The sequence below is a fragment of the Gossypium arboreum genome, chromosome 1 (genome assembly GCF_025698485.1).
Source record: "Gossypium arboreum isolate Shixiya-1 chromosome 1, ASM2569848v2, whole genome shotgun sequence".
In the NCBI taxonomy this organism is placed as follows: domain Eukaryota; kingdom Viridiplantae; phylum Streptophyta; class Magnoliopsida; order Malvales; family Malvaceae; genus Gossypium; species Gossypium arboreum.
Genome location: NC_069070.1, coordinates 112,277,073 through 112,296,873, shown reverse-complemented (window position 1 = coordinate 112,296,873; position 19,801 = coordinate 112,277,073). Strand labels below are relative to the sequence as shown.

The following is a 19,801-nucleotide window of genomic DNA, read 5'->3' as shown; positions in this document are numbered from 1 at the left end:
AAGGATATCTGTTGTGGCTTCTAGCCGCTCCAACGCCATTTCAGGGAGAAGTGATTTGTAATTCAGCCTGTTACCCTACTGCTTAGAGGGTTAAGGCTTACCGTCTTTGATCTGTTCCACTACTGCTTAAGGAGAGAAGATCTGTAATTTTTAGATGTTGCTACACCATTCTCTAGGGGTATGATCTGTAGAATCGGTTTCAAATACCTATGCTTATGCCAAATAATTAGGATGCAACGATCGAAATGAATCAGAATGCTCCTAACTAGGTATGTCATGAATGATCTATGAATGCATGAGTGCGGTATGTTATGAGAATGATCCCTTTTTAATGTTTGGGTTGCTAATGCTTTTTGTTCCTCAAGGTTCTGTCATTGAAATTGTATCCTGTCTTCTTGTTCATCTTAGATTTTGGACGAAAGATCCGAAGTGGCAGTCCCAATTTAACTCTACTTTCTCAAATATTTCTGATCCTTGGGTTTGGTTAGTTCTAAATAATAGTCCTGTTTCAGATTCCTGTATTATTTAGAAACTCTCAGAGTAATATGCAGAACTCCTTTGTAAAAGTGTCATTAGTCCATTAGTCGTTATTTCAATGCAAAAATGCTTGAGAAAGATCGTAACAATGGACAGAACTGAAATTTATCAGAAACAAAATTTGAAAGGGATAGATTAATCACAGAACATAAACATTGCTGAATAATAAACAAAAGGAAAATAGGTGCCCCAAATATCGTAGCATGAACTTCCCTGTATGAACTTCTTGAAAACCCTTTTTTGAGCCTAATATGTGTTTAGGGGATCTAGAGTACTTTTGTTGATGCCCCAAGATGTAACATCTCTCCTCCATACTAATTCAGATATTACAAGAGTACCGCATGTCCAACCTCTGATCCAAGTTTGAATCGCCCTTTACGGGTTTTCAATTCAAAATCCCTTTGGTCTCTAGGTGCTCTTTGTGAGTTTTCACCTTGGCCTCTCCCTTTTTTTTTTAGGCAAAGTATTTCTTGACCGAATCTGAATTCATACGATTGGGTAAAGTCTTGCCATCCATTTCGGTCAATATCAATGCTCCTCTAGAAAAGGCTTTCCTCACCACATAAAGTCCTTCCCAATTTGGCATCCATTTTCTCCTGAAGTCTTTTTGTATAGGCAGGATCTTTTTTAATACCAGGTCTCCTTTGTGGAATTCTCTAGGACAAACCTTTTTGTTGTAAGCTCGCATCATCCGTTTTTGGTACATTTGACCATGACGGATTGCCTTTAGCCTATTTTCTTCGATCAAATTCAACTGATCGTATCGAGACTGAATCCATTCTGTCTCATCCAGCTTTACTTCTGCCAAAATTCTGAGGGAAGGAATCTCAACCTCGATGGGTAAAACCGCCTCCATTCCATAGACCAATGAGAAAGGAGTTGCCCCATTAGAGGTCCTAATGGATGTTCGATAAGCATAGAGGGCGAATGGTAATTTCTCATGCCAATCTTTGTAAGTTTCAGTCATCTTTCCTACAATTTTCTTGATATTCTTATTGGCTGCTTCGACTGCACCGTTCATTTTCAAGCGATACGGCGACGAGTTGTGGTGTCTGATCTTGAACTGACTGCAGACTTCTACTATCGTACTGTTGTTTAAATTCAATGCATTGTCAGATATGATCTTTTCTGGCATTCCATATCGACAGATGATCTCCTTCTTTAGGAACTTGCTAACTGCTGATTTTGTAACATTAGCATACGAAGCGGCCTCCACTCACTTAGTGAAATAATCGATAACCACAAAGATGAACCGATGCCCATTTGAAGCTTTTGGTGAAATTGGCCCGATTACATCCATGCCCTACATCGAAAAAGGCCATGGAGAAGTCATAACATACAGAGGTGAGGGAGGCACATTAATCTTGTCTCCATAGGTTTGGCACTTATGACATCTTTTGGCATAGTTAATATAGTCTCCTTCCATGGTAGACCAATAATAACCAAATCTCATAATTTGCTTAGTCATTGTGAAGCCATTAGCGTGTGTCCCATAGACGCCCTCATGAACTTTTTTCAAGATTTTCTTGGCCTCAACAATGTCTACACATCTTAACAGTACCTGATCATTCCTTCTTTTGTATAGGATCTCCCCGTCCAAGACATAGTCGCTGGCCAGTCTTCTCAACATTCTTTTGTCTTTTTCAGTAGCTTGGTTGGGGTACTCACGATTCTTCACATACCGCAGGATATCTTAGTACCATGGATGATCATCATTTTCTGCTTCTTCTTCGAGGTTGTAAAAATGAGCTGGAGCCTCGTAAATACTCATTTGGATCGGTTTCACATCCTCTTGTTTGTTCACCTTGATCACAGAGGCTAAAGTTGCTAGGGCATCGGCCATCTAATTTTCTTCTCGAGGGAGATAACAGAAGACGATATCATCAAATTCTTTAATTAATTCAAGGATAAGATTTCTGTAATTGATCAATTTGGGATCTCTCGTCTCCCATTCACCTTTGAGTTGATAAATTACTAGCACAGAATCTCCATATACTTCTAGTGCTTTAATCTTGCGTTCTATGGCTGCACGGATGCCCATGATGCACGCTTCGTATTCTGTCATATTGTTCGTGCAGTCAAAATTTAATTTACTAGTGAAGGGATAATGATCTCCGTCTGTGGATACCAAGACTGCCCCAATTCTGTTACCCACAGCATTCGATGCTCCGTCGAAGTTTAGTTTCCAAGGATGACCTTCTTGAAGGTCTTCTTCAGTAGTTACCATATACATTAGATCCTCATTTGAGAAATTAAAGTTTAGAGGCTCGTAGTCCTCTAGAGCTCTACTAGCTAGAAAATCTGCTATTGCACTCCTTTTTATAGCTTTCTGATTCACATAGACGATATCAAATTCAGAAAGTAAAATTTGCCATCGGGCCATTCTTCCATTTAAAGTAGTTGATTCCATCAAGTACTTCAGAGGATCCAATTTAGAAATCAGCCAAGTTGTGTGGTACAACATGTACTGTCTCAACCTTCGAGTTGTCCAAATTAATGCGCAACACAACTTTTCAATTGGCGAGTATCTCGTCTCACACTCGGTGAACTTCTTACTGAGATAATATATCGCTCTTTCTTTCCTTTCTGACTCATCGTGTTGGCCAAGTACACATTCCATAGAATTTTCAAATACTGTCAACTACAGTATCAGTGGTTTATCTGGATTAGGTGGTGTCAACACTGGGGCATTAGACAAATATTGTTTAACCTTGTCAAAAGTCTTCTGGCATTCCGTATCCCAAACACCAGGGTTATGTTTCTTATGGAGACGGAATATGGGGTCACATTTCTCTGTTAACTGTGAAATAAACCGAGTGATGTAATTCAGTCTCCCTAAGAATCCCCGAACTTCCTTTTGAGTACGTGGCAGAGGTAACTCTTGTATGGCTTTGACTTTATCTGGGTCAATCTCAATTCATTTTTCACTGACTAAGAATCCTAACAATTTCCCTGACCTGGCCCCAAAGGTGCATTTTGTTGGATTGAGTTTCAGCTGGAACTTCCTCAACCTCAAAAATAATTTCCTCAAGACTTGCACATGCTCCTCTTCTGTTTGGGATTTGGCGATCATGTCGTCAACATAGACTTCAATTTCTTTGTATATCATATCGTGGAATAGGGTTACCATGACTCTCTGATATATTGCTCCCGTATTTTTCAATCCGAAAGGCATCACTTTATAGCAAAAGGTTCCCCACATGGTTACAAATGTGGTTTTATTCATGTCTTCAGGATGCATCTTGTTCTGATTATACCCTGAGAAACCATCCATGAAGGAAAACAGTGAGTAACCTGCCGTATTGTCCACTAAGGTGTCAATATGAGGCAACGAGAAATTATTTTTTGGGCTGGCTTTGTTCAGATCCCTGTAGTCTACACACATCGTACCTTTCCATCTTTTTTAGGGACAGGGACGATATTGGCTACCCATTCCGAGTACTTAACCACTTGTAAGAAACCAGCATCGAATTGCTTCTTGACCTCTTCTCTTATTTTCAACAAAACATCTAGCCTTATCCTTCAGAGCTTCTGTTGAACTGGCTTGCATTCTTCTTTAATGGAAAGCCTATGTACCACAATATCAGTACTTAGCTTAGGTATATCTTGATATAACCATGCAAAGACATCCTTGAACTCTTGGAGTAACTCAATAAAGTCTCGCTTTGTCTCTGTGGTAATACCAGCTCTGATCTTTACTTCTTTTTTTTCTAGTTCATCTCCCAAATTCACGACTTCTACTGACTCTTTGTGAGGTAAAATTTGTTTCTCTTCTTGTTCTACCATCATTAACAAATCAGGGGATAAGTTATAGTCTCTGTCATCTTCAAAGTCCTGAGATCCCTCTAAACACATATCTCGCTCAAAAAGAGACTCTGAGCTAGTATCAATGTCGTTCATATCGTTGATATCTGGAGACCTGTTGTAGATGTGAAGGAAGATACAAAGAACAAAAGAATCTAAGAACAATGATGTGTATAGTATGATTATGAATGAAAGAATAAAAGAATATTTGCACGAGATAAGACAAAAGGATGCATTTCATTGAAATAACGATTTTGAACACAAGCCTATTTCACAAACGGACACTTATTACTCCTAGGCCTGGAGTAATAGATGTGTTTTGAGCATTACTCTGTGTTTGTTCTAAAGACTATAGGAATTTCTTCCACAGTCCAATTATTCAAAACACTTCCCGGCTCATAAGGGCGAATGCCTGACAAATCTTCAACTCCAGTTCCTTCTTCGTATATGGCATTAATGCTTAAGTTTTCCAACATTTCTTTGGTGGATCCTTTCCTTGTCGATATTCCTTCAGTATGAATAATTCCTCCCGACACGAATGTTCTGGCTATGTGAGGAAAGACCATCGGCTCCCACTTAACCTCTTCCCCACTTAAACGCGCTCTTCTCCTTTCTTGTTTCTTCTCTTGCTCTTTTTTCTTTTGTTTTGTATTTGGCTTGAATCCTAAGCCAAAACAGTCTCGTTTATCCATGAGCATAGGTGCTTCAACCTTCCCTTGTAGGCTTCTTCCAAGCCCTTTCCCTAGCAAAGCTCCTTTCCCAACCGTCAGTTGTAGGCCCATTCTTGTAGTTTTAGAGATTCTGGGCATCGGGATCTTATTTCCTTCGACAACAAAGGTCGCATTTACAAATTCTAATGACCGAAAAGAACACTCTATGGCTTCATCATCTGTCTCCACATACGGTGCATTGTTGGTAACGGATGCAATGATATCTTCTTCCGCATTTATGGTCACCAATCGACCTTCCGTTACAAATTTGAGCTTTTGATGTAACGATGATGGTACTACCCTCACTGAGTGAATCCAGGGCCTTCCCAATAAGCAATTATAAGAGGGCCTGATGTCCATTACCAAGAAATCTTTCTCGTACGTACTAGGGCCGATTAAAAGGGGTATTTCGATCCTCCCCATTACTTTCCTTTTGGTACCATCGAACGCCCTCACCACATTTTGGCATGTTTTCATATGAGAACTATCCATGGGCAACCTATTTAATGTGGATAAAGGCAGGACGTTCAGTGCCGATCCATTATCAATCAATACCCTCGGCAATGTGAATCCCTTGCAACGTGTGGTAATGTGCAGAGCCTTTGTGGACCCCATACCTCCCGGTGGTATTTCATCATCGTTAAAGAAAATAAAATTATCGGTGCTAATGTTGTTGACCAGATGATCCAGTTTGTTAACAGAGATGTCATTCGCGACATAAGTCTCATTAAACACTTTTATTAACGTGTTCCGATGCGTTTTCGAGCTCAAAAGTAAGGCTAGCACCGAGATGCGAGCCAGTTGCTTGCATAGCTGTTCAACGATGCTGTACTGACTATGCTTTAAAAATTTTAGAAATTCCCTAGCTTCATTCTCGGCTACCGACTCATTGACTGGCGATTTGAACCTGACTGTCTTCTCCTTCCTTTGTTCAACCATTGGGGCCTTTTCTTTAACGATTTCATTTTTTGTACTCGCAGGATCATAACGTCTCCCACTGCGTGTATAGAAACCTACATCTTGGTTCTCCTGTGAAGCACTTGCCGGGCTTTTCCCCCCGGGGATTGTCATGTTGCAGTCATAATTCCAAGGAACCTTTTTGCTATCCTTGTGTGGGAAGGATATTGGTTTTTGGAGTATGACTCTCGACGCTAGTTGTACTCCTGATTCATTGTTCTTGGGTCACGAAATAATCACTACAGGATGATTAACTCTTTGGACCCTTCCTGTCGTTCCCTCCTCTGTAGCGTAAATCTCTTCTTCCTCTGATCCTCTAGTTTCTTCATAAAATTTCATCTCCTTATTGTCCATCAGATTTTGCACTATGAACCTGAACTTGTTGCACTCTTGGATGTCATGGCCTTCATCAGCATGAAACTCGTAGTATCTTCTCGCTTCTCTAGGCCTTTCCCTTAGATGTCGTGTGACTAAACCCCCTTCCACCATCTTTTCTCAAACCCGTTTAAGTGGGGTTTTTACCTCTGATATATCTATCTTGATTCTTTTGCTCCCACTTTCGACTATCGCGTTTACCCCTTTATTAGCATGGTCGGGTAACGGAATTCCTGCCACATGGGACCTAGTGAGTCATCAAACTTTATCACACCCATTTCGATGAATTTTTTCACTAACTTTTTGAACGTGGTACAATTCTCAATTGAGTGCCCCGTTATCCCTACGTGGTACTCACACTGGGCGTTTGTGTCGTACCATTTTGGGAATGAAGGTTGTAAAGGTTTCAAGTAGAAAGGTGACACCACATGGGCATCAAATAAGCTCTGATACAATTCTTTGTAGGACATCAGAATAGGCGTAAACTGGACTCTTTCCGTGTTAAGCCTTGAGTTGGAATCTTGTCTTGCGGAGCCCTAATGGCTGGTAGTCACCGTCCTCGGTTGGCTCACGATAACTGGCTTGTTATAACTTTTATTGTATATACTCGCGTTGTTCACCTCGTTTTCTTTCCTCCTTGGAGCTGATTTCTTGGCATTTTCCCCTGTTTCAATCTTCCCGCATCTTATCGCGTTCTCTATCATCTCTCCTGACATTACTATGTCTGAGAAGCTCTTAGTAGCACTTCCCAGCATGTGATTGATAAATGGAGCTTTCAGAGTGTTGATAAAGAGCATAGTCGTTTCTTTCTCTAGAAGAGGTGGTTGGACTTGCGTCGCCACCTCTCTCTATCTTTGGGCGTACTGCCTAAAACTTTCATTTTGTTTCTTCTCCATGTTTTGTAACGTGATTCGATCGGGTGCTATGTCTGTCACGTGGCCGTATTGCTTCATGAAAGCTTGTACCAGGTCTTTCCATGAATGGATTTGAGCACGGCTTAGTTGGTTGTACCATTTGGCCGCAGACCCGACCAAACTGTCCTGAAAGCAGTAGATCAACAGTTGATCATTGTGAATGTACCCTGCCATTCTTCGACAAAACATAGTGATGTGAGCCTCTGGACAGTTAGTTCCATTGTATTTTTCAAATTCTGGCGTTTTGAACTTGAGGGGAAGCACCAAGTCCGGAACTAAACTTAACTCCTTAGCATCAATTCCACCACGATAGTCAGCGTTTTCTATTTCTTTAAATTTTTTTCCAACCATCTACACCGTTCTTCGAGTTCTTTCAGAAGCTCTACCCTAGTGTTTTTCGCCTCTACTACATCATTAAGATCGAGGACACCAGGGTTAGTCGGGTTATCCCCCGGATTAGAACCTGAACCAGCCTGATAGTTCATTGGCATCGAGGTATGAGCCTATAATTGTTGGGGCCTAATTGTCACAGATGGCCTTCGCATGTACGGCTCGGGTGGCATTTGAGTATTCATCAGAGTGAAACCAGGGGGTAGAGAGGATCCTCAGTAACGGCTGGCCTCTCATGTTGCATTTGAGCGTTTGCCGAATTAAAACTAGGGGGTAAAGGGAATCTTCATTATTATTTCTAACATTGGTCATAGGACCCTTTCCTTTATCCGTCCTACCAGTCAGTAGTCGGGTTAGCTCTTCCATCATACTTCTTTGCGATTCCAGCATTTAATCCCTCATTTCTTGCTGGATTTTAGCTAACTGTTCTTGTATTTGTGCTTGCATCTGCTACGGCATCTCTTTCTGCATTTGTTCCAGTCTTTCTAATTTTTTATCCATTGCTTGAGTTTTTCTTCTTGTACTGTAGGGATGTGCACTTGAGGGATTTTCATTGGTTTCCAAATCACTGAAACATTTTTTAATTAATTAGAATCTTTTTATGGCCTTTAATGCATATGAAGTAATGTAATGCAAATGCATGAATGCAAAGGAGGCATCAAGTTTTATTCAATTCCTTTTAGAAAGCTTGACTAGAAAATAAAAGTCTTTACATAAAATTGAGTTACAAATAAGACTTCGCCCTAATGCTCAGAGCCTTAATTTTCTTAAATAATGAAGCTAGCTCCTGCCCCCGATCTGACTCCAACTCGTATTTCACTCCCAGTATGTCTGCTTGTACGACCAAAGCTTGCAAGTAATCAGCTACCTCCCGAATCTGGGTTATGGCTTCTCCCATAATGTAATCTCTATTTCTGACTTGATCCTGCGCATGGTGAAGCTGCTCTTTCCAACAGTCCTCATTTGCCTCGAAAAACTGAATCCGCACCTTACAGTTCTGCAGTGACGTTTCTAATTCTTCTATTTTTCCTCCCATTTCTTCTATCTTGCTCAAGCTCGCCCTCAATTCCATTGCGGTGTTACGGTTTCGGTATTGATTAAGAGACTTCTCGAGTTCTGCCACTCTAGCCTTTAATTCACCTCTCTTATTTCTGCTTTCCGACACTCTTCTCTAGATCTTCACTTCGTGTCTGAGCTTCTTGAAATTTCCTTTCCCATCGGTCGGCGTTGGTCTTTTCTTCTCGAATTTCATGGTGCCATTGTTCGGAAGTCTTACCTAACCTCGCAGTCCTCACAAACAGGCGTAACTTCTTGTAATTAGTCTTTAAACTGTCTAAATCCTCTTCGGCCTTAGCTTTCCCCCTTCTCCACTTTTCAGCCTCTGACCCCTGGACATCAGTGTCCTAATCTTAGGTGCATCTTCTCTTCCTCCAATTGTCCGATCTTTTTCCCAAGCTCTGAACTCTTCTTCTCGAAGTTTTGTTTTATAATTTCCAACTCTGACGGGGCGACTCATAATTGTTCTACCATAGGTCGAGTATTCTCTAAACTTGGCCTAGGAACATTATCATTAACCCTCTTCTTAAACCATCCATCATACTCGGGCATCACCATAGAACCAACAGCTAATCTCTTCATCCAACGAGTTTGCTTCCAAGTATCAGATAGCTCCCGAACTTTCTTTTTATAGTGGGCACCTTTAAAAGAGAATTCACACTGAGCAAGTCTATAGGTCGTGGGTACAAACTGCCTCGATTTATATTGTCTCAATACAAGTAATGGGGTGTACCCGGTAGCTCCCCAAATTCCTAACAATGGCACCCAATCAAAGTTACCGCACCGATACATGATCTCATCTGGAACCATCCAATATGCTCTCCACTCGATATCCTCCTCCTTAAGGTTTTGAAGAATTTCCATCCACTTCTCCTCAGAGATATCCTCTCTCCTTTGTATGGCTACTTCCTCTTTCAACAGGGAATAACCTTCTGCAAAGACCCGATAAGAAACCTTGTCTACTTTCCAAAAGTGACCATGAAACCACACCATCAATAGTTGTGCGCATCCAATAAACCGTCCCTTGCCCGTCTTCCAACTTATGCTCAAGGATCTAAACGTCTCTGCCAATATTGCCGGCACCGGTGTGATTCCCTTCTCAAGACGATCGAATAAGTCAGTGACTGCCTCATCCTCGTGCGTTAAAGCCTTAGGAAAAATTACCAATCCATAGATGCTTAAGGCAAAGATATCGACCCTCTTTCTCTCATTCGGATGTATTAAAACCAAATCTCTCAAATTCTCCCAAGGGATACATTTACTATCTCCCTTTTGTTGAATCCGAGCAGTGACCCAAGGCTCGCTCATCCCTGAAATATTCATCAATTTCTTCGTGAAGGTTTGACCGTTAAAAACCTTGGCATAAGCTTTTCTAACTTGCATTTTTGGACACATGAGCAGGGTAGTATATTCCTCCATGGTAGGCACTAAATCCACTTCCCCAAAAGTGAAACACTTGTAGGCGGAATTCCAAAATTGAACCATAACTCGGAACAGGTGCTTGTTCACCTTAATATCCAGCAAGTGAGATATATCGCCATAGCTTTGATAGAATAATTGTTTGGTTTCTTCATCCCAACCAGCCCAGATATCTCTCAATTCTTGCAACTCATTCTGTGCTACATTAACACGAGTGAATTCCTGCAATTTTGATGTATATCCTTTTGTCAAGCTATCCCCTTTCTCCGATTGTAACTTCTCTGACCATGCGCGGACAGCCGCATTATCCTCGACTTTACTAAGAAATTCATTCTCTATGTTAAACTTTCTAACTTAGTAATCGAATACGAATCAACACCTCCTTTAGTATGCAATGTCATGCAAAATACAATCAAAACAAGACGAGTTAGTATCAGGCTTAATAATAAAATGCAAGCAAAATAAAGATAATCATAGCATACTTATATGGGCGACCACTACAGTTTAACCTAGCTCCACCAAAAGAAGGCTCTTAGGGTTCCCTATATGTAGTTTGGTTCTAGAGTAAGGGTACCCGAACTAGCAGATTCCTCAATCCTCACCCATTATAGGCTCATATGGATCGAGTTCGGTTCAGGGGAATACATTTCCCTATGACCATGCGAAGATGAAAATCTCATGAAATCATAGGTACGAATCTATCCCGGAAGTAATCCACTAGCCCATACGAAGGTGAAAACCTCACGAAAGCGTAGTTTCTTACTCCCACTTAGAAGGTGTGACCACAGCGATCATGCAATGTAATGCAATGTTATTTTACAAGACCCGAGCCACAACAATCATACAATCGAATGCAATTGAAGAAATCATGATTTTTCAAAAAAAAAAATTCAATCAACTGACAAAAGGACAGCAGATAATCAATTTTATGGCTTGACTCTTTTGTTGAAGTCCCCAGTGGAGTCGCCAAGCTGTCGAAACCATTTTTTTTGAAAAACGGGGATCGACTTTTTGAAAACAAAACATGGAGTCGCCACCAATCTTTTTTCGTTTAGGTGTGATCGGATCACCTAGAAATTTGATTGTTTTAATAAAACATTTTGGTTTACTAAAACAATGATTTTGGTCCACAAAATTTTGAGAAAAAAGGCTCGGGAGTCGGTTACGTATGAGGAAGGATTAGCACCCTCATTACGCCCCAAAATTGGTACCAAATCAATTAAATAACTATCCTTGTGTCTAAGATTTAAAATGTTTTTGAAATGAGGTTTCTTTTGATCACATTTGAATAACCTAAATTGGATGTCAAAATCTTCTTGTTTCAGAGGAATATAGCACCACATCTAGCACGGTAGGATGTGATCCTTTATACCCTCGAAAACACGGTAGATTTGACTTCCAAAAATTTATAATTTGGAAATTTCGAAAGGATGCTCAACTATTTAGTTCAACGAAAAATCGAGACCCAGCACAGTAGGGCACGATTCCTTGAATTTCCAAACGTTGAACATTGCCTCGCCTTAGAAAACACTAATGAAATTCCGAAGGGATATTCGATTATTTTGAATAAATAGGAGATTGCAACCCAGCACGATAGGGCACTATTCCCCAAATTGCTAAACATCGAACATTTCCTTCATTTTAAAAAGTTTTTAGAAAACACGAATGAAATTCTAAAGAGATATTCGATTATTTTGAGCAAACGAGAAATTGCAACCCAACACGGTAGGGCACGATTCCCCGAATTACCAAACATCGAATATTACCTTCGTTTTAAGGAATTTTTAAATAGATAATTAAAAAACCAGCTTGAAATACACTAATTTAACTTGAAATAAAAGGGAATAATTAGTTTTAAAGAATTAGAAATTGTAAAGTGATATTTGTAAACCGGGAAGAAAAAAAATACGGGATAATATACATGTATGAAATGTTATGATGAATGAATGGAGATAATATAATTCGTTTAATCGACTAACAAGGTAACAATCAAAATCCACTAATCTAAAAATATCATCAATTTCCTAATCATGGATGAAGAATAATCAATATGATGGCAATACAAAAGCGAAAATAATATACCACAATAATATATATATAACCTAATACAACACATTCAAATGCAAAATGCAAAACAAAATGAAAGTTAAAGAAAAATATGTATATATGTATAAGACAAATTTAAAAGGATGAACACATATTATGTATTGTATGAATCGAAACTATTTGTAAAAACTAAACTAGAGATATATATGTAATCATTAAAACATGTGTTATGGAATGAATATTTTAAGTTGGGTAATATACAAAGTGTTAAAGAGTGTTAGTTTTAAGATTGACAATTTGTATTCAATAAAGGAGAATTTAATTTATGTATAAAATATGTAAAGATAGTAAAAATATATAATAAAATATAATTTGAAGAACATATTAGATTTACAAATCGTCTATATATATATATATAAATAAATTTAGAATAAAGTAAAAGGAAATGCGTACATAATCAAATTAATTTTATCATATACGTGCAAATACATATATAAAAGTGTTTGAATGAGATACTATATAATATGTATTAAAATAATACAATATGAAGAATTTCAAAACAATAATTTTAAAAGCATAAAACAAATTTTAAAACGACCATTTAGTCATTAAAATAATATATGTACAGATATACACAAAGATATTTAGATGAGACATTATACAAAAATATTAAAATAACAAATTTTAAAATAATTATACACATGAAAACAAAGTGAAATAATTAAAATAAATAATATACCTAGATTAATTTTAAAATACAAGTATTTCCAAGTAGAAAGCTCAACTAAATTAATATATGTAGACAAATGTATAAAAATATATAAGCGAAATGCTATATAAAACGTCAAAATAATATAATGTAAAAGGATTTTAAAATGGTGATTTTATAAAAAGTGGAATTATTAAAGTATCTCAACACCTATATAATATTATGAACTTTAAAATAATGAATATTTTAAATGAAAAGTTCTATTAAAGTAATACATATGTATAAATGTGTAAAATATTTAAATGGAATATTATGCCAAATGCTTGAATAACATAACGTAAAGATATTAAAACAATACATATTTTATAAAATAAATAAAATAATCTCGACACATAAAAGGCTTAATCGAATTCTTTTAAAAATAAGCATTATGTAGATTATGGACTTAATTAAAATAGACTTAAAGTAAAAGGGATAATCTGTAAATAAAATAAATTATTGGGGAGATGATAGGGACCAACGTGCGATGCGTGTGAATTCATAGGGATCAGATCTGGAAATTTTCCAGGTCCTAAAACGCTACGTTAAGGCACGAACCCATTTGCAACGCTACATAAATCTCAAGAAAAAAATAAAAGAAACGAAAAATACACAAAGGGCTCAATCAGATACCAGCGCGAAGGCAAGGGATCAAACGCGCAATTACCCCTTAGAGACCTAAACACGAGGATCCCCTGAGTATCGAGTCGGGTTGCACGTGTAAGCCTTATACGACACCGTTTTGGAGCCACTAGAACAGGCCCTAAACGGTGCCGTTTTATGCTCTGGGTTAAGAAACCCTAAAACCTTTCATTTGGCCATTTAAAACATGTCAAAAACAACCCCCCCATTTTCCATACATTCGGCCGAAACAAAGAATGCAGTCCCAGCCTCTCGTTTCGTCTCCCTCAGCCGATTCAAATGGTTCTCCTTCAAAAACGATAGCCTGCTACTAGGAACGGTGATCGGCGTTCGTAAGCCTCGATATATTATTTTGTCGGCCTTCGATTTTCCCTTTTAAACTCCGATTTCAGCGAAGCAAAAGGGGATCAACGGCCTAATCGTAAGGTATGACTTCTTTTCTTTTTCTTATATTTTTGTTATGCTATAGTACATACAAAATATGAAAAGGGAATAGATTCAGAGAAAGAAAAGCAAGAACATTCGCAAATCACCTTTTGATATTCGACTTTCCTTTTTTGTGTTTCAATGTTCATGTGTTTTTTTTCGTAAAACACATTATATTTTCTCTTTGGCTATATATAGCCGAATACATGATATTATCCTCTCTTTTTTTGCTTCTATTTTCTGCCTTTTTTTTTGCGTGTTATTGTTTCCATTCTCTCCTTTTTCTTGATCTGTTTGCAGGTTAGGGGTCAACGGCGGTGACAGAGGGTTGGTGGAGGCAGACAGTATGGGCAATAGGACAAGTACGGCTACGGTTTTTCCTTTCTCTTTTTTGATTATCGGTTTGGGCTTTGGGTTTGCTTGTAATTGAGTTTAGGCTAGGCAAATTGGTTGTATTGGGCTTCTGAGGCCCGGGCATAATCGGGATTGTACAATGTGTTAATTGATTCTTAAATGTTCATATAACCAATTAATATACTGATGAGTGATTTCGGTGTCAAGTCATACTTCTTCCAGACAATTTTCAAAAAAGGCAAATAGAAAATACCTATAAAGAATAATTCTAATCAACTGAAGGGAAAAAAAAGTTGAAGCTAGCATTAGTTTTTAATTGAAGATTATTGGTAGTTTCAAATATGTAAGTAAGCTTTCATATGAAGCTAATTTCTGCATATTATTTGATGATGTAACAGTAAGAACTTGTGAGGCTTGTGACCAAGTGGATCATCTCCTCCATTGAATTAGCAACTTGGTTCTTTCTCATTTCCTCCAAACCCCAAGTTTTTCAGTGTTGCAGGGGAATGATTTCAGCATGTAACAATGGCTAACTTCCACATACCTTATTCTAGGCATCACACTCATAACCAAATCCCACTCCACTTGCAGCCTAGCAAGGAACTTGAGACAAAGCCCCTCAACTTTCCATGTAATGGTTTTACCACCCTCGAAGCTTGGACGCACGAATTGCAGGTCTCCATTTTCGATACAAAGATAATGCAAATCACGAAGTGACTTGGGATTCATCCACATTGGCGTCGTCACTCCACGGTAATACCTCAGATACAGCTCCTCAAGATGTGGTGGAGGAGATAAGCCATCCAGTTTCCTGAAAATCTCTTCTTTCTCGCATCCTTCTGTGTTGATGGACAAAACCTTGAGTTGTTTGAGGTGGGAAAGGACAGTGAGTTCCTCTTCTGCAATGTCGCTTTCTTCGTTTATATTTACTCGCAGTACTTTAAGCTTTGACAGCCATTGAAGCTCACCTAAACGACACCCATTCCCGTCAGCTTCACTTGGTACTGTGAATCCTGAGAGTTCTTGAAGATTTGAAAGCCTCCCAAGCCCCTGTGGGAGATATCGCATCATAGGACAGTACCCTAAATCCAGTACATTTAGCTTCTGCAGATTTGTGATGGACGAGGGAAGCTTTTGAAGATTGTTGCATCCATTCAAAACCAAAAGCTGAAGGTTCCGGAGATCACCGATTAACTGTGGAAGTTCCTTGAGGGAAGCAACTCCTCTTAGGTTCAGATATGATAAGCGTTGAAGAGAGATGATCCAATGCAGGAGTTTGGGAATGGGGATGTTTTCTAGCTTATTCAGAGAAAAATCCAACACCCTAAGAGACCTTACTCTGAACAGTGGAATGGTCTTATCGGGGCTAACTGGAGAGCTGTTCATCATCAGGAACGCCCGGAGCTTTGATTTTTTATTCAGTGATTTCACATCTTCTTCCCCTGTAAAACCCAAACGCCGAGATTGTATGCTGGGTCTTTGTTTGCCATGTTCATCAAAGCTGCAAAAGGACTCTTCTCTAGCAATTTTAATGGTCAAGTCTCTCACAAGATCATGCATCTTGCAAGTGTAGACTCTTCCATCGAACCCTCTCTGCTTCACAACTTCAACCAGGCATCTACTGATGAGCTCTGAGAGGTAATCAAATGCTAATTCGATTGCAGTCCGGCTGTCTTTTCCCTGTACGAAACCCTCTCCCACCCACCAATGAACCAACTGCTCAGCACTTATCACCGAGTCCTCTGGATAAATGGAGAAGCATAACAGGCATTGCTTGAGGCGAGTTGGCAGCTCATCGTAGCTCAATTGTAAGGAAGCCATAACCGAGCTTTCACCTTCTCTAGTAGCCAATTCATCGTGGAAATTGTTGTGAATTCGTCTCCAAACATCAGTCGACAAAGTTTTCGATTTCAACAAGCCTCCTACGGTCTTGATAGCTAATGGAAGTCCACAACATTTCTTTACTATATCCTTCCCTAGCTCTTCCAACTCATAGTGCTGCTTTGCTTCCTTTTCTGAAGAAAATGCAATCCTACAAAACAATGCCCAGCTTTCTTCTTCATTGAGTACGCGAGGTTGATGAATTCGAGCTTTCTCCACCCCCATTTCAATGGTAACACTTTCTTTCCTGGTAGTGATTATTACAGCACTGCTCTGTCCCTCCCTCTTGGGTAATCCAGCAAGCAATCTTTCCCACCAGCCATGAACACTCCAAACGTCATCCATCACTATCAAATAGTCCTTACCCTCAAGTGCTTGTTTAATCTTGGGCAGCATTTGACCCATATCCAATCCATACGTATCCTCTCCTAGTTGTTTCAGCATGGTCTTCATTGTTTCTTCCTCATTCACAGTTTGAGATATGGACACCCAAATTCTCTCTTCGAATCGTTCGAGGATCGCGTGGTTGTTAAAGATCTTCTGGGTTATAGTTGTTTTCCCCAATCCCCCCATCCCAATAATCCCAACTTGGTGCAACTGTTTTTTCGTTGGAAGAATCCACCCTATAATCTTCATTGTATCTTCAGCCAAACCAACTATGCTGGATTCGTCGAAAGCAGGCGACGTCCATCGACGATGAATCACACTGCTGACATCGTCATGGACACCTTGCTGTCCGATTGTCTTTAAATATGTTTTCAAGACCTTGTGCATCTTCTCTATCCGTCCATTGATGTCCTTGAGCCTTTTTGAAGTTCGGTGCTGAAAGATCATCTCTCGTGGAAGGAAATGGTTGCAGCGAAAGACATGGTCACGAAATTCAGCTCGGAGCAAGCAATCAGTAAGTATATCCTCGGCATCATAGGTCAATTCTCTGATCATGCTTAGAGTTGTCTTCACGGTTTCCTCCTTCCTTTTGAGCTTGTTAGCATCAGCAAGGAAGGATTTCATGAAGTCAAGCTGTGTTTTAAGCTCCATGAATTGGCTACGAAATTCAAGTACTCGACCACTGTGCTCTTTCAGGGCATCAATCAGCTTCCCTGCTACAACTTGTATGATTGCATCCGCCATCTTCTTTTTATGTTATTAACCTGCAAATTTTCTGCAGCAAAACATCAATATGAAGATGAATTGAAAATTTTTAAGTTTTTGGAGATTTAAATAAAATGGATAAACAACCTCACAGAAGTCATGTTTCGAGCTTAACATCAACCATAAAAATTACTGGAAACATTGAAAATAACATCAACATGAAGATGGATTCAAGAACTTACTCAGATGTTTGCTTGGAGATATTATAATAGTATCCAATGAACTTCAAACCCTGAAAAAAGGAATTGAAAACATGCAAACGTTGAGTAGAACATAAATATGAAGATGTAAGGGAAATGAAGAACAGGGATCAAACCTGCTGATGAAAGGAGTTTCTTGACTCAACCGAGGGAGGTAGTTGATGTTGCAAGAGAAAAAACTCTCAAACAAAGGTCTTATAATGTAAACAAATAACTGAAAAAAAACACACATCTTCCTTGAAGTTGCTCATTATTTTTCCTATCCACCATCCAATACAAATGATTGTCAATTAAGACTAGCACTAATCAAATGAAATCCCATGTTTTCTCTTAAGTGTAAACAATAGACAAAAAGAGAAAATGTTGAAGACAGCCGATTGTAGAATAGTAAATGAAGTGGATTTCCATTTTCCATTCTTACTCGTTTGCTTTGAATTCGGAAGAATTTAAAGGGCGTGAATGGGATTAGGGTCCTACCACTACAATTTACCACTAAACTTCTCATTGTTGACTGAACCAGGAAGTCAACTCACAACATTAGACAATTACCTTGTTTTCATCATCCGTCTTCAAAATGTATACTTATGAGTATGATTTTTTGTTAGTTCATAAGCAGTATCAATAATTTTGAGGGCCTCAAAATACTTACATCTTAACTTTTATTAATAATACCAAAATCTCGTTGATAAAGTATATAAATGGAAGTAATTTAACAAAATTAATCTATTAAAACAAAATTTGAGGTGAAACCTTTTTATGCATGAGATAGTTTTCTATATTAATTAGATCTAAATTCCTTTTCATTTTCTCCAGTCCTTGAACCCTTGACCAATGACTTGGTCACACCATGTCTCATTAGCCAACAGGCTTCAACATCATGGGTTCGTTTTTCACCTTTTTTTTTAGAGATTTAGAGACAGCTAATGCCTAACAACTTATTATTATTGGATAATGAACTGAAAATCTTAATTGTTCCTTTTTTTAGAGATAATCGTTCCTTTTAAAACAGGTAAGGTTTTCTGGGGGGCGGGGGTCTATTATTAAAATGGATTGAAGATGAGAATTGAGAGAGCATAATTCACAAGTTTTGATTGATGTTTCATGTTGGTGTTGCATGTTTTAGCTAATTACAATGAAGAGAGTTTGTTAAATAGCACTCGTGTTGTAAATGAATTTGGATATTTGATTTAATGATTTTTTTTTGGTTTAAACTGAACAGATTCGTATCCTAAAAAAATATATATATATGTATGTTCATAAATTCAGCCATGATTGAAATTGAGTGCTGTCGTATTGGATGAAAGCCAGTGCTGTTTTTGTAGTATTTGGGTGTTTGGAAAATGGGGTGAAATCTCGTTTCTCGGTCTTCACGTGACTAGAAGTCAACTAAAATGAAAACACGAAAGAAGGGGAAAAAAAGGCAGCTTAAAACGTGATCTCTGCTTGATTTAAGTTTGGCAGGGTACATGGCTCCTTAAATTTTAATATTTTTGTTTTAATTAGGGATAAACTAGTGATCCAATTATAATTTATTTTTTTATTATTTAATTATAAAATTTATGAAATAGTTACTTAATTATTAGTAAATTTCTTCTTTTTTTCACCTAACTATTTATTTTATCTTTTTTCTTATCACTAGTTTGTTAAGGTAAAATGAAAACACTCAAAAATCTAATATAGTTAGGTGACTAGTAAAAAGAAAATTTGAATAGTTGAGTAACTATTTTATAACTTTTCATAGTTCGATGGACAAAAAATAAATTTACTAATAGTTTGGTGATCATTTTATAATTTTTCATAGTTGTATGATTAAAAAGAGAGAAAAACATAACTGGATGACTAGTAATGTAATCTACCCTTTAATTAGTTATATTATAATTTTAAAACAAGTTTTTTTTATACTTACCATTTTTGTGTTACTTTTCATGTTTAGGATTTAGAGTTGCTCCTTTCAACAATATCATCTATAAGATAAGCGTTCAATAATGTAGATACTCTATTTTGGCTACTAATATTTTATCTCTTCAGATAAAAAAATTTATATTTTAGGAAATTGTACTACCAAGTGCATCTCTTCTGGAACAACAACTCTTGCTTAGAATAGTTATTGTTCAGAACAACTATTATTCAGGAATAGTTATGTTCAAAATAGCTAGTTCAGAATAAGGTCTTAGTTAGAATAGCTACCAT

General features: G+C 38.0%; 1 protein-coding gene across 1 annotated transcript; it reads right to left on the bottom strand.

The window, feature by feature from the left end:
- Positions 1–14,683: 14,683 nt before the first annotated feature.
- LOC128286724 (disease resistance RPP13-like protein 4) lies at positions 14,684–18,032 on the bottom strand. The gene is made up of 3 exons (XM_053024252.1): positions 17,728–18,032; positions 17,594–17,643; positions 14,684–17,421 (listed from the first exon to the last, which is right to left on the bottom strand). The coding sequence occupies exon 3, from the start codon at positions 17,388–17,390 to the stop codon at positions 14,844–14,846; it is 2,547 nt and encodes an 848-aa protein (XP_052880212.1). The 5' UTR covers positions 17,391–17,421; positions 17,594–17,643; positions 17,728–18,032; the 3' UTR covers positions 14,684–14,843.
- Positions 18,033–19,801: the final 1,769 nt, after the last annotated feature.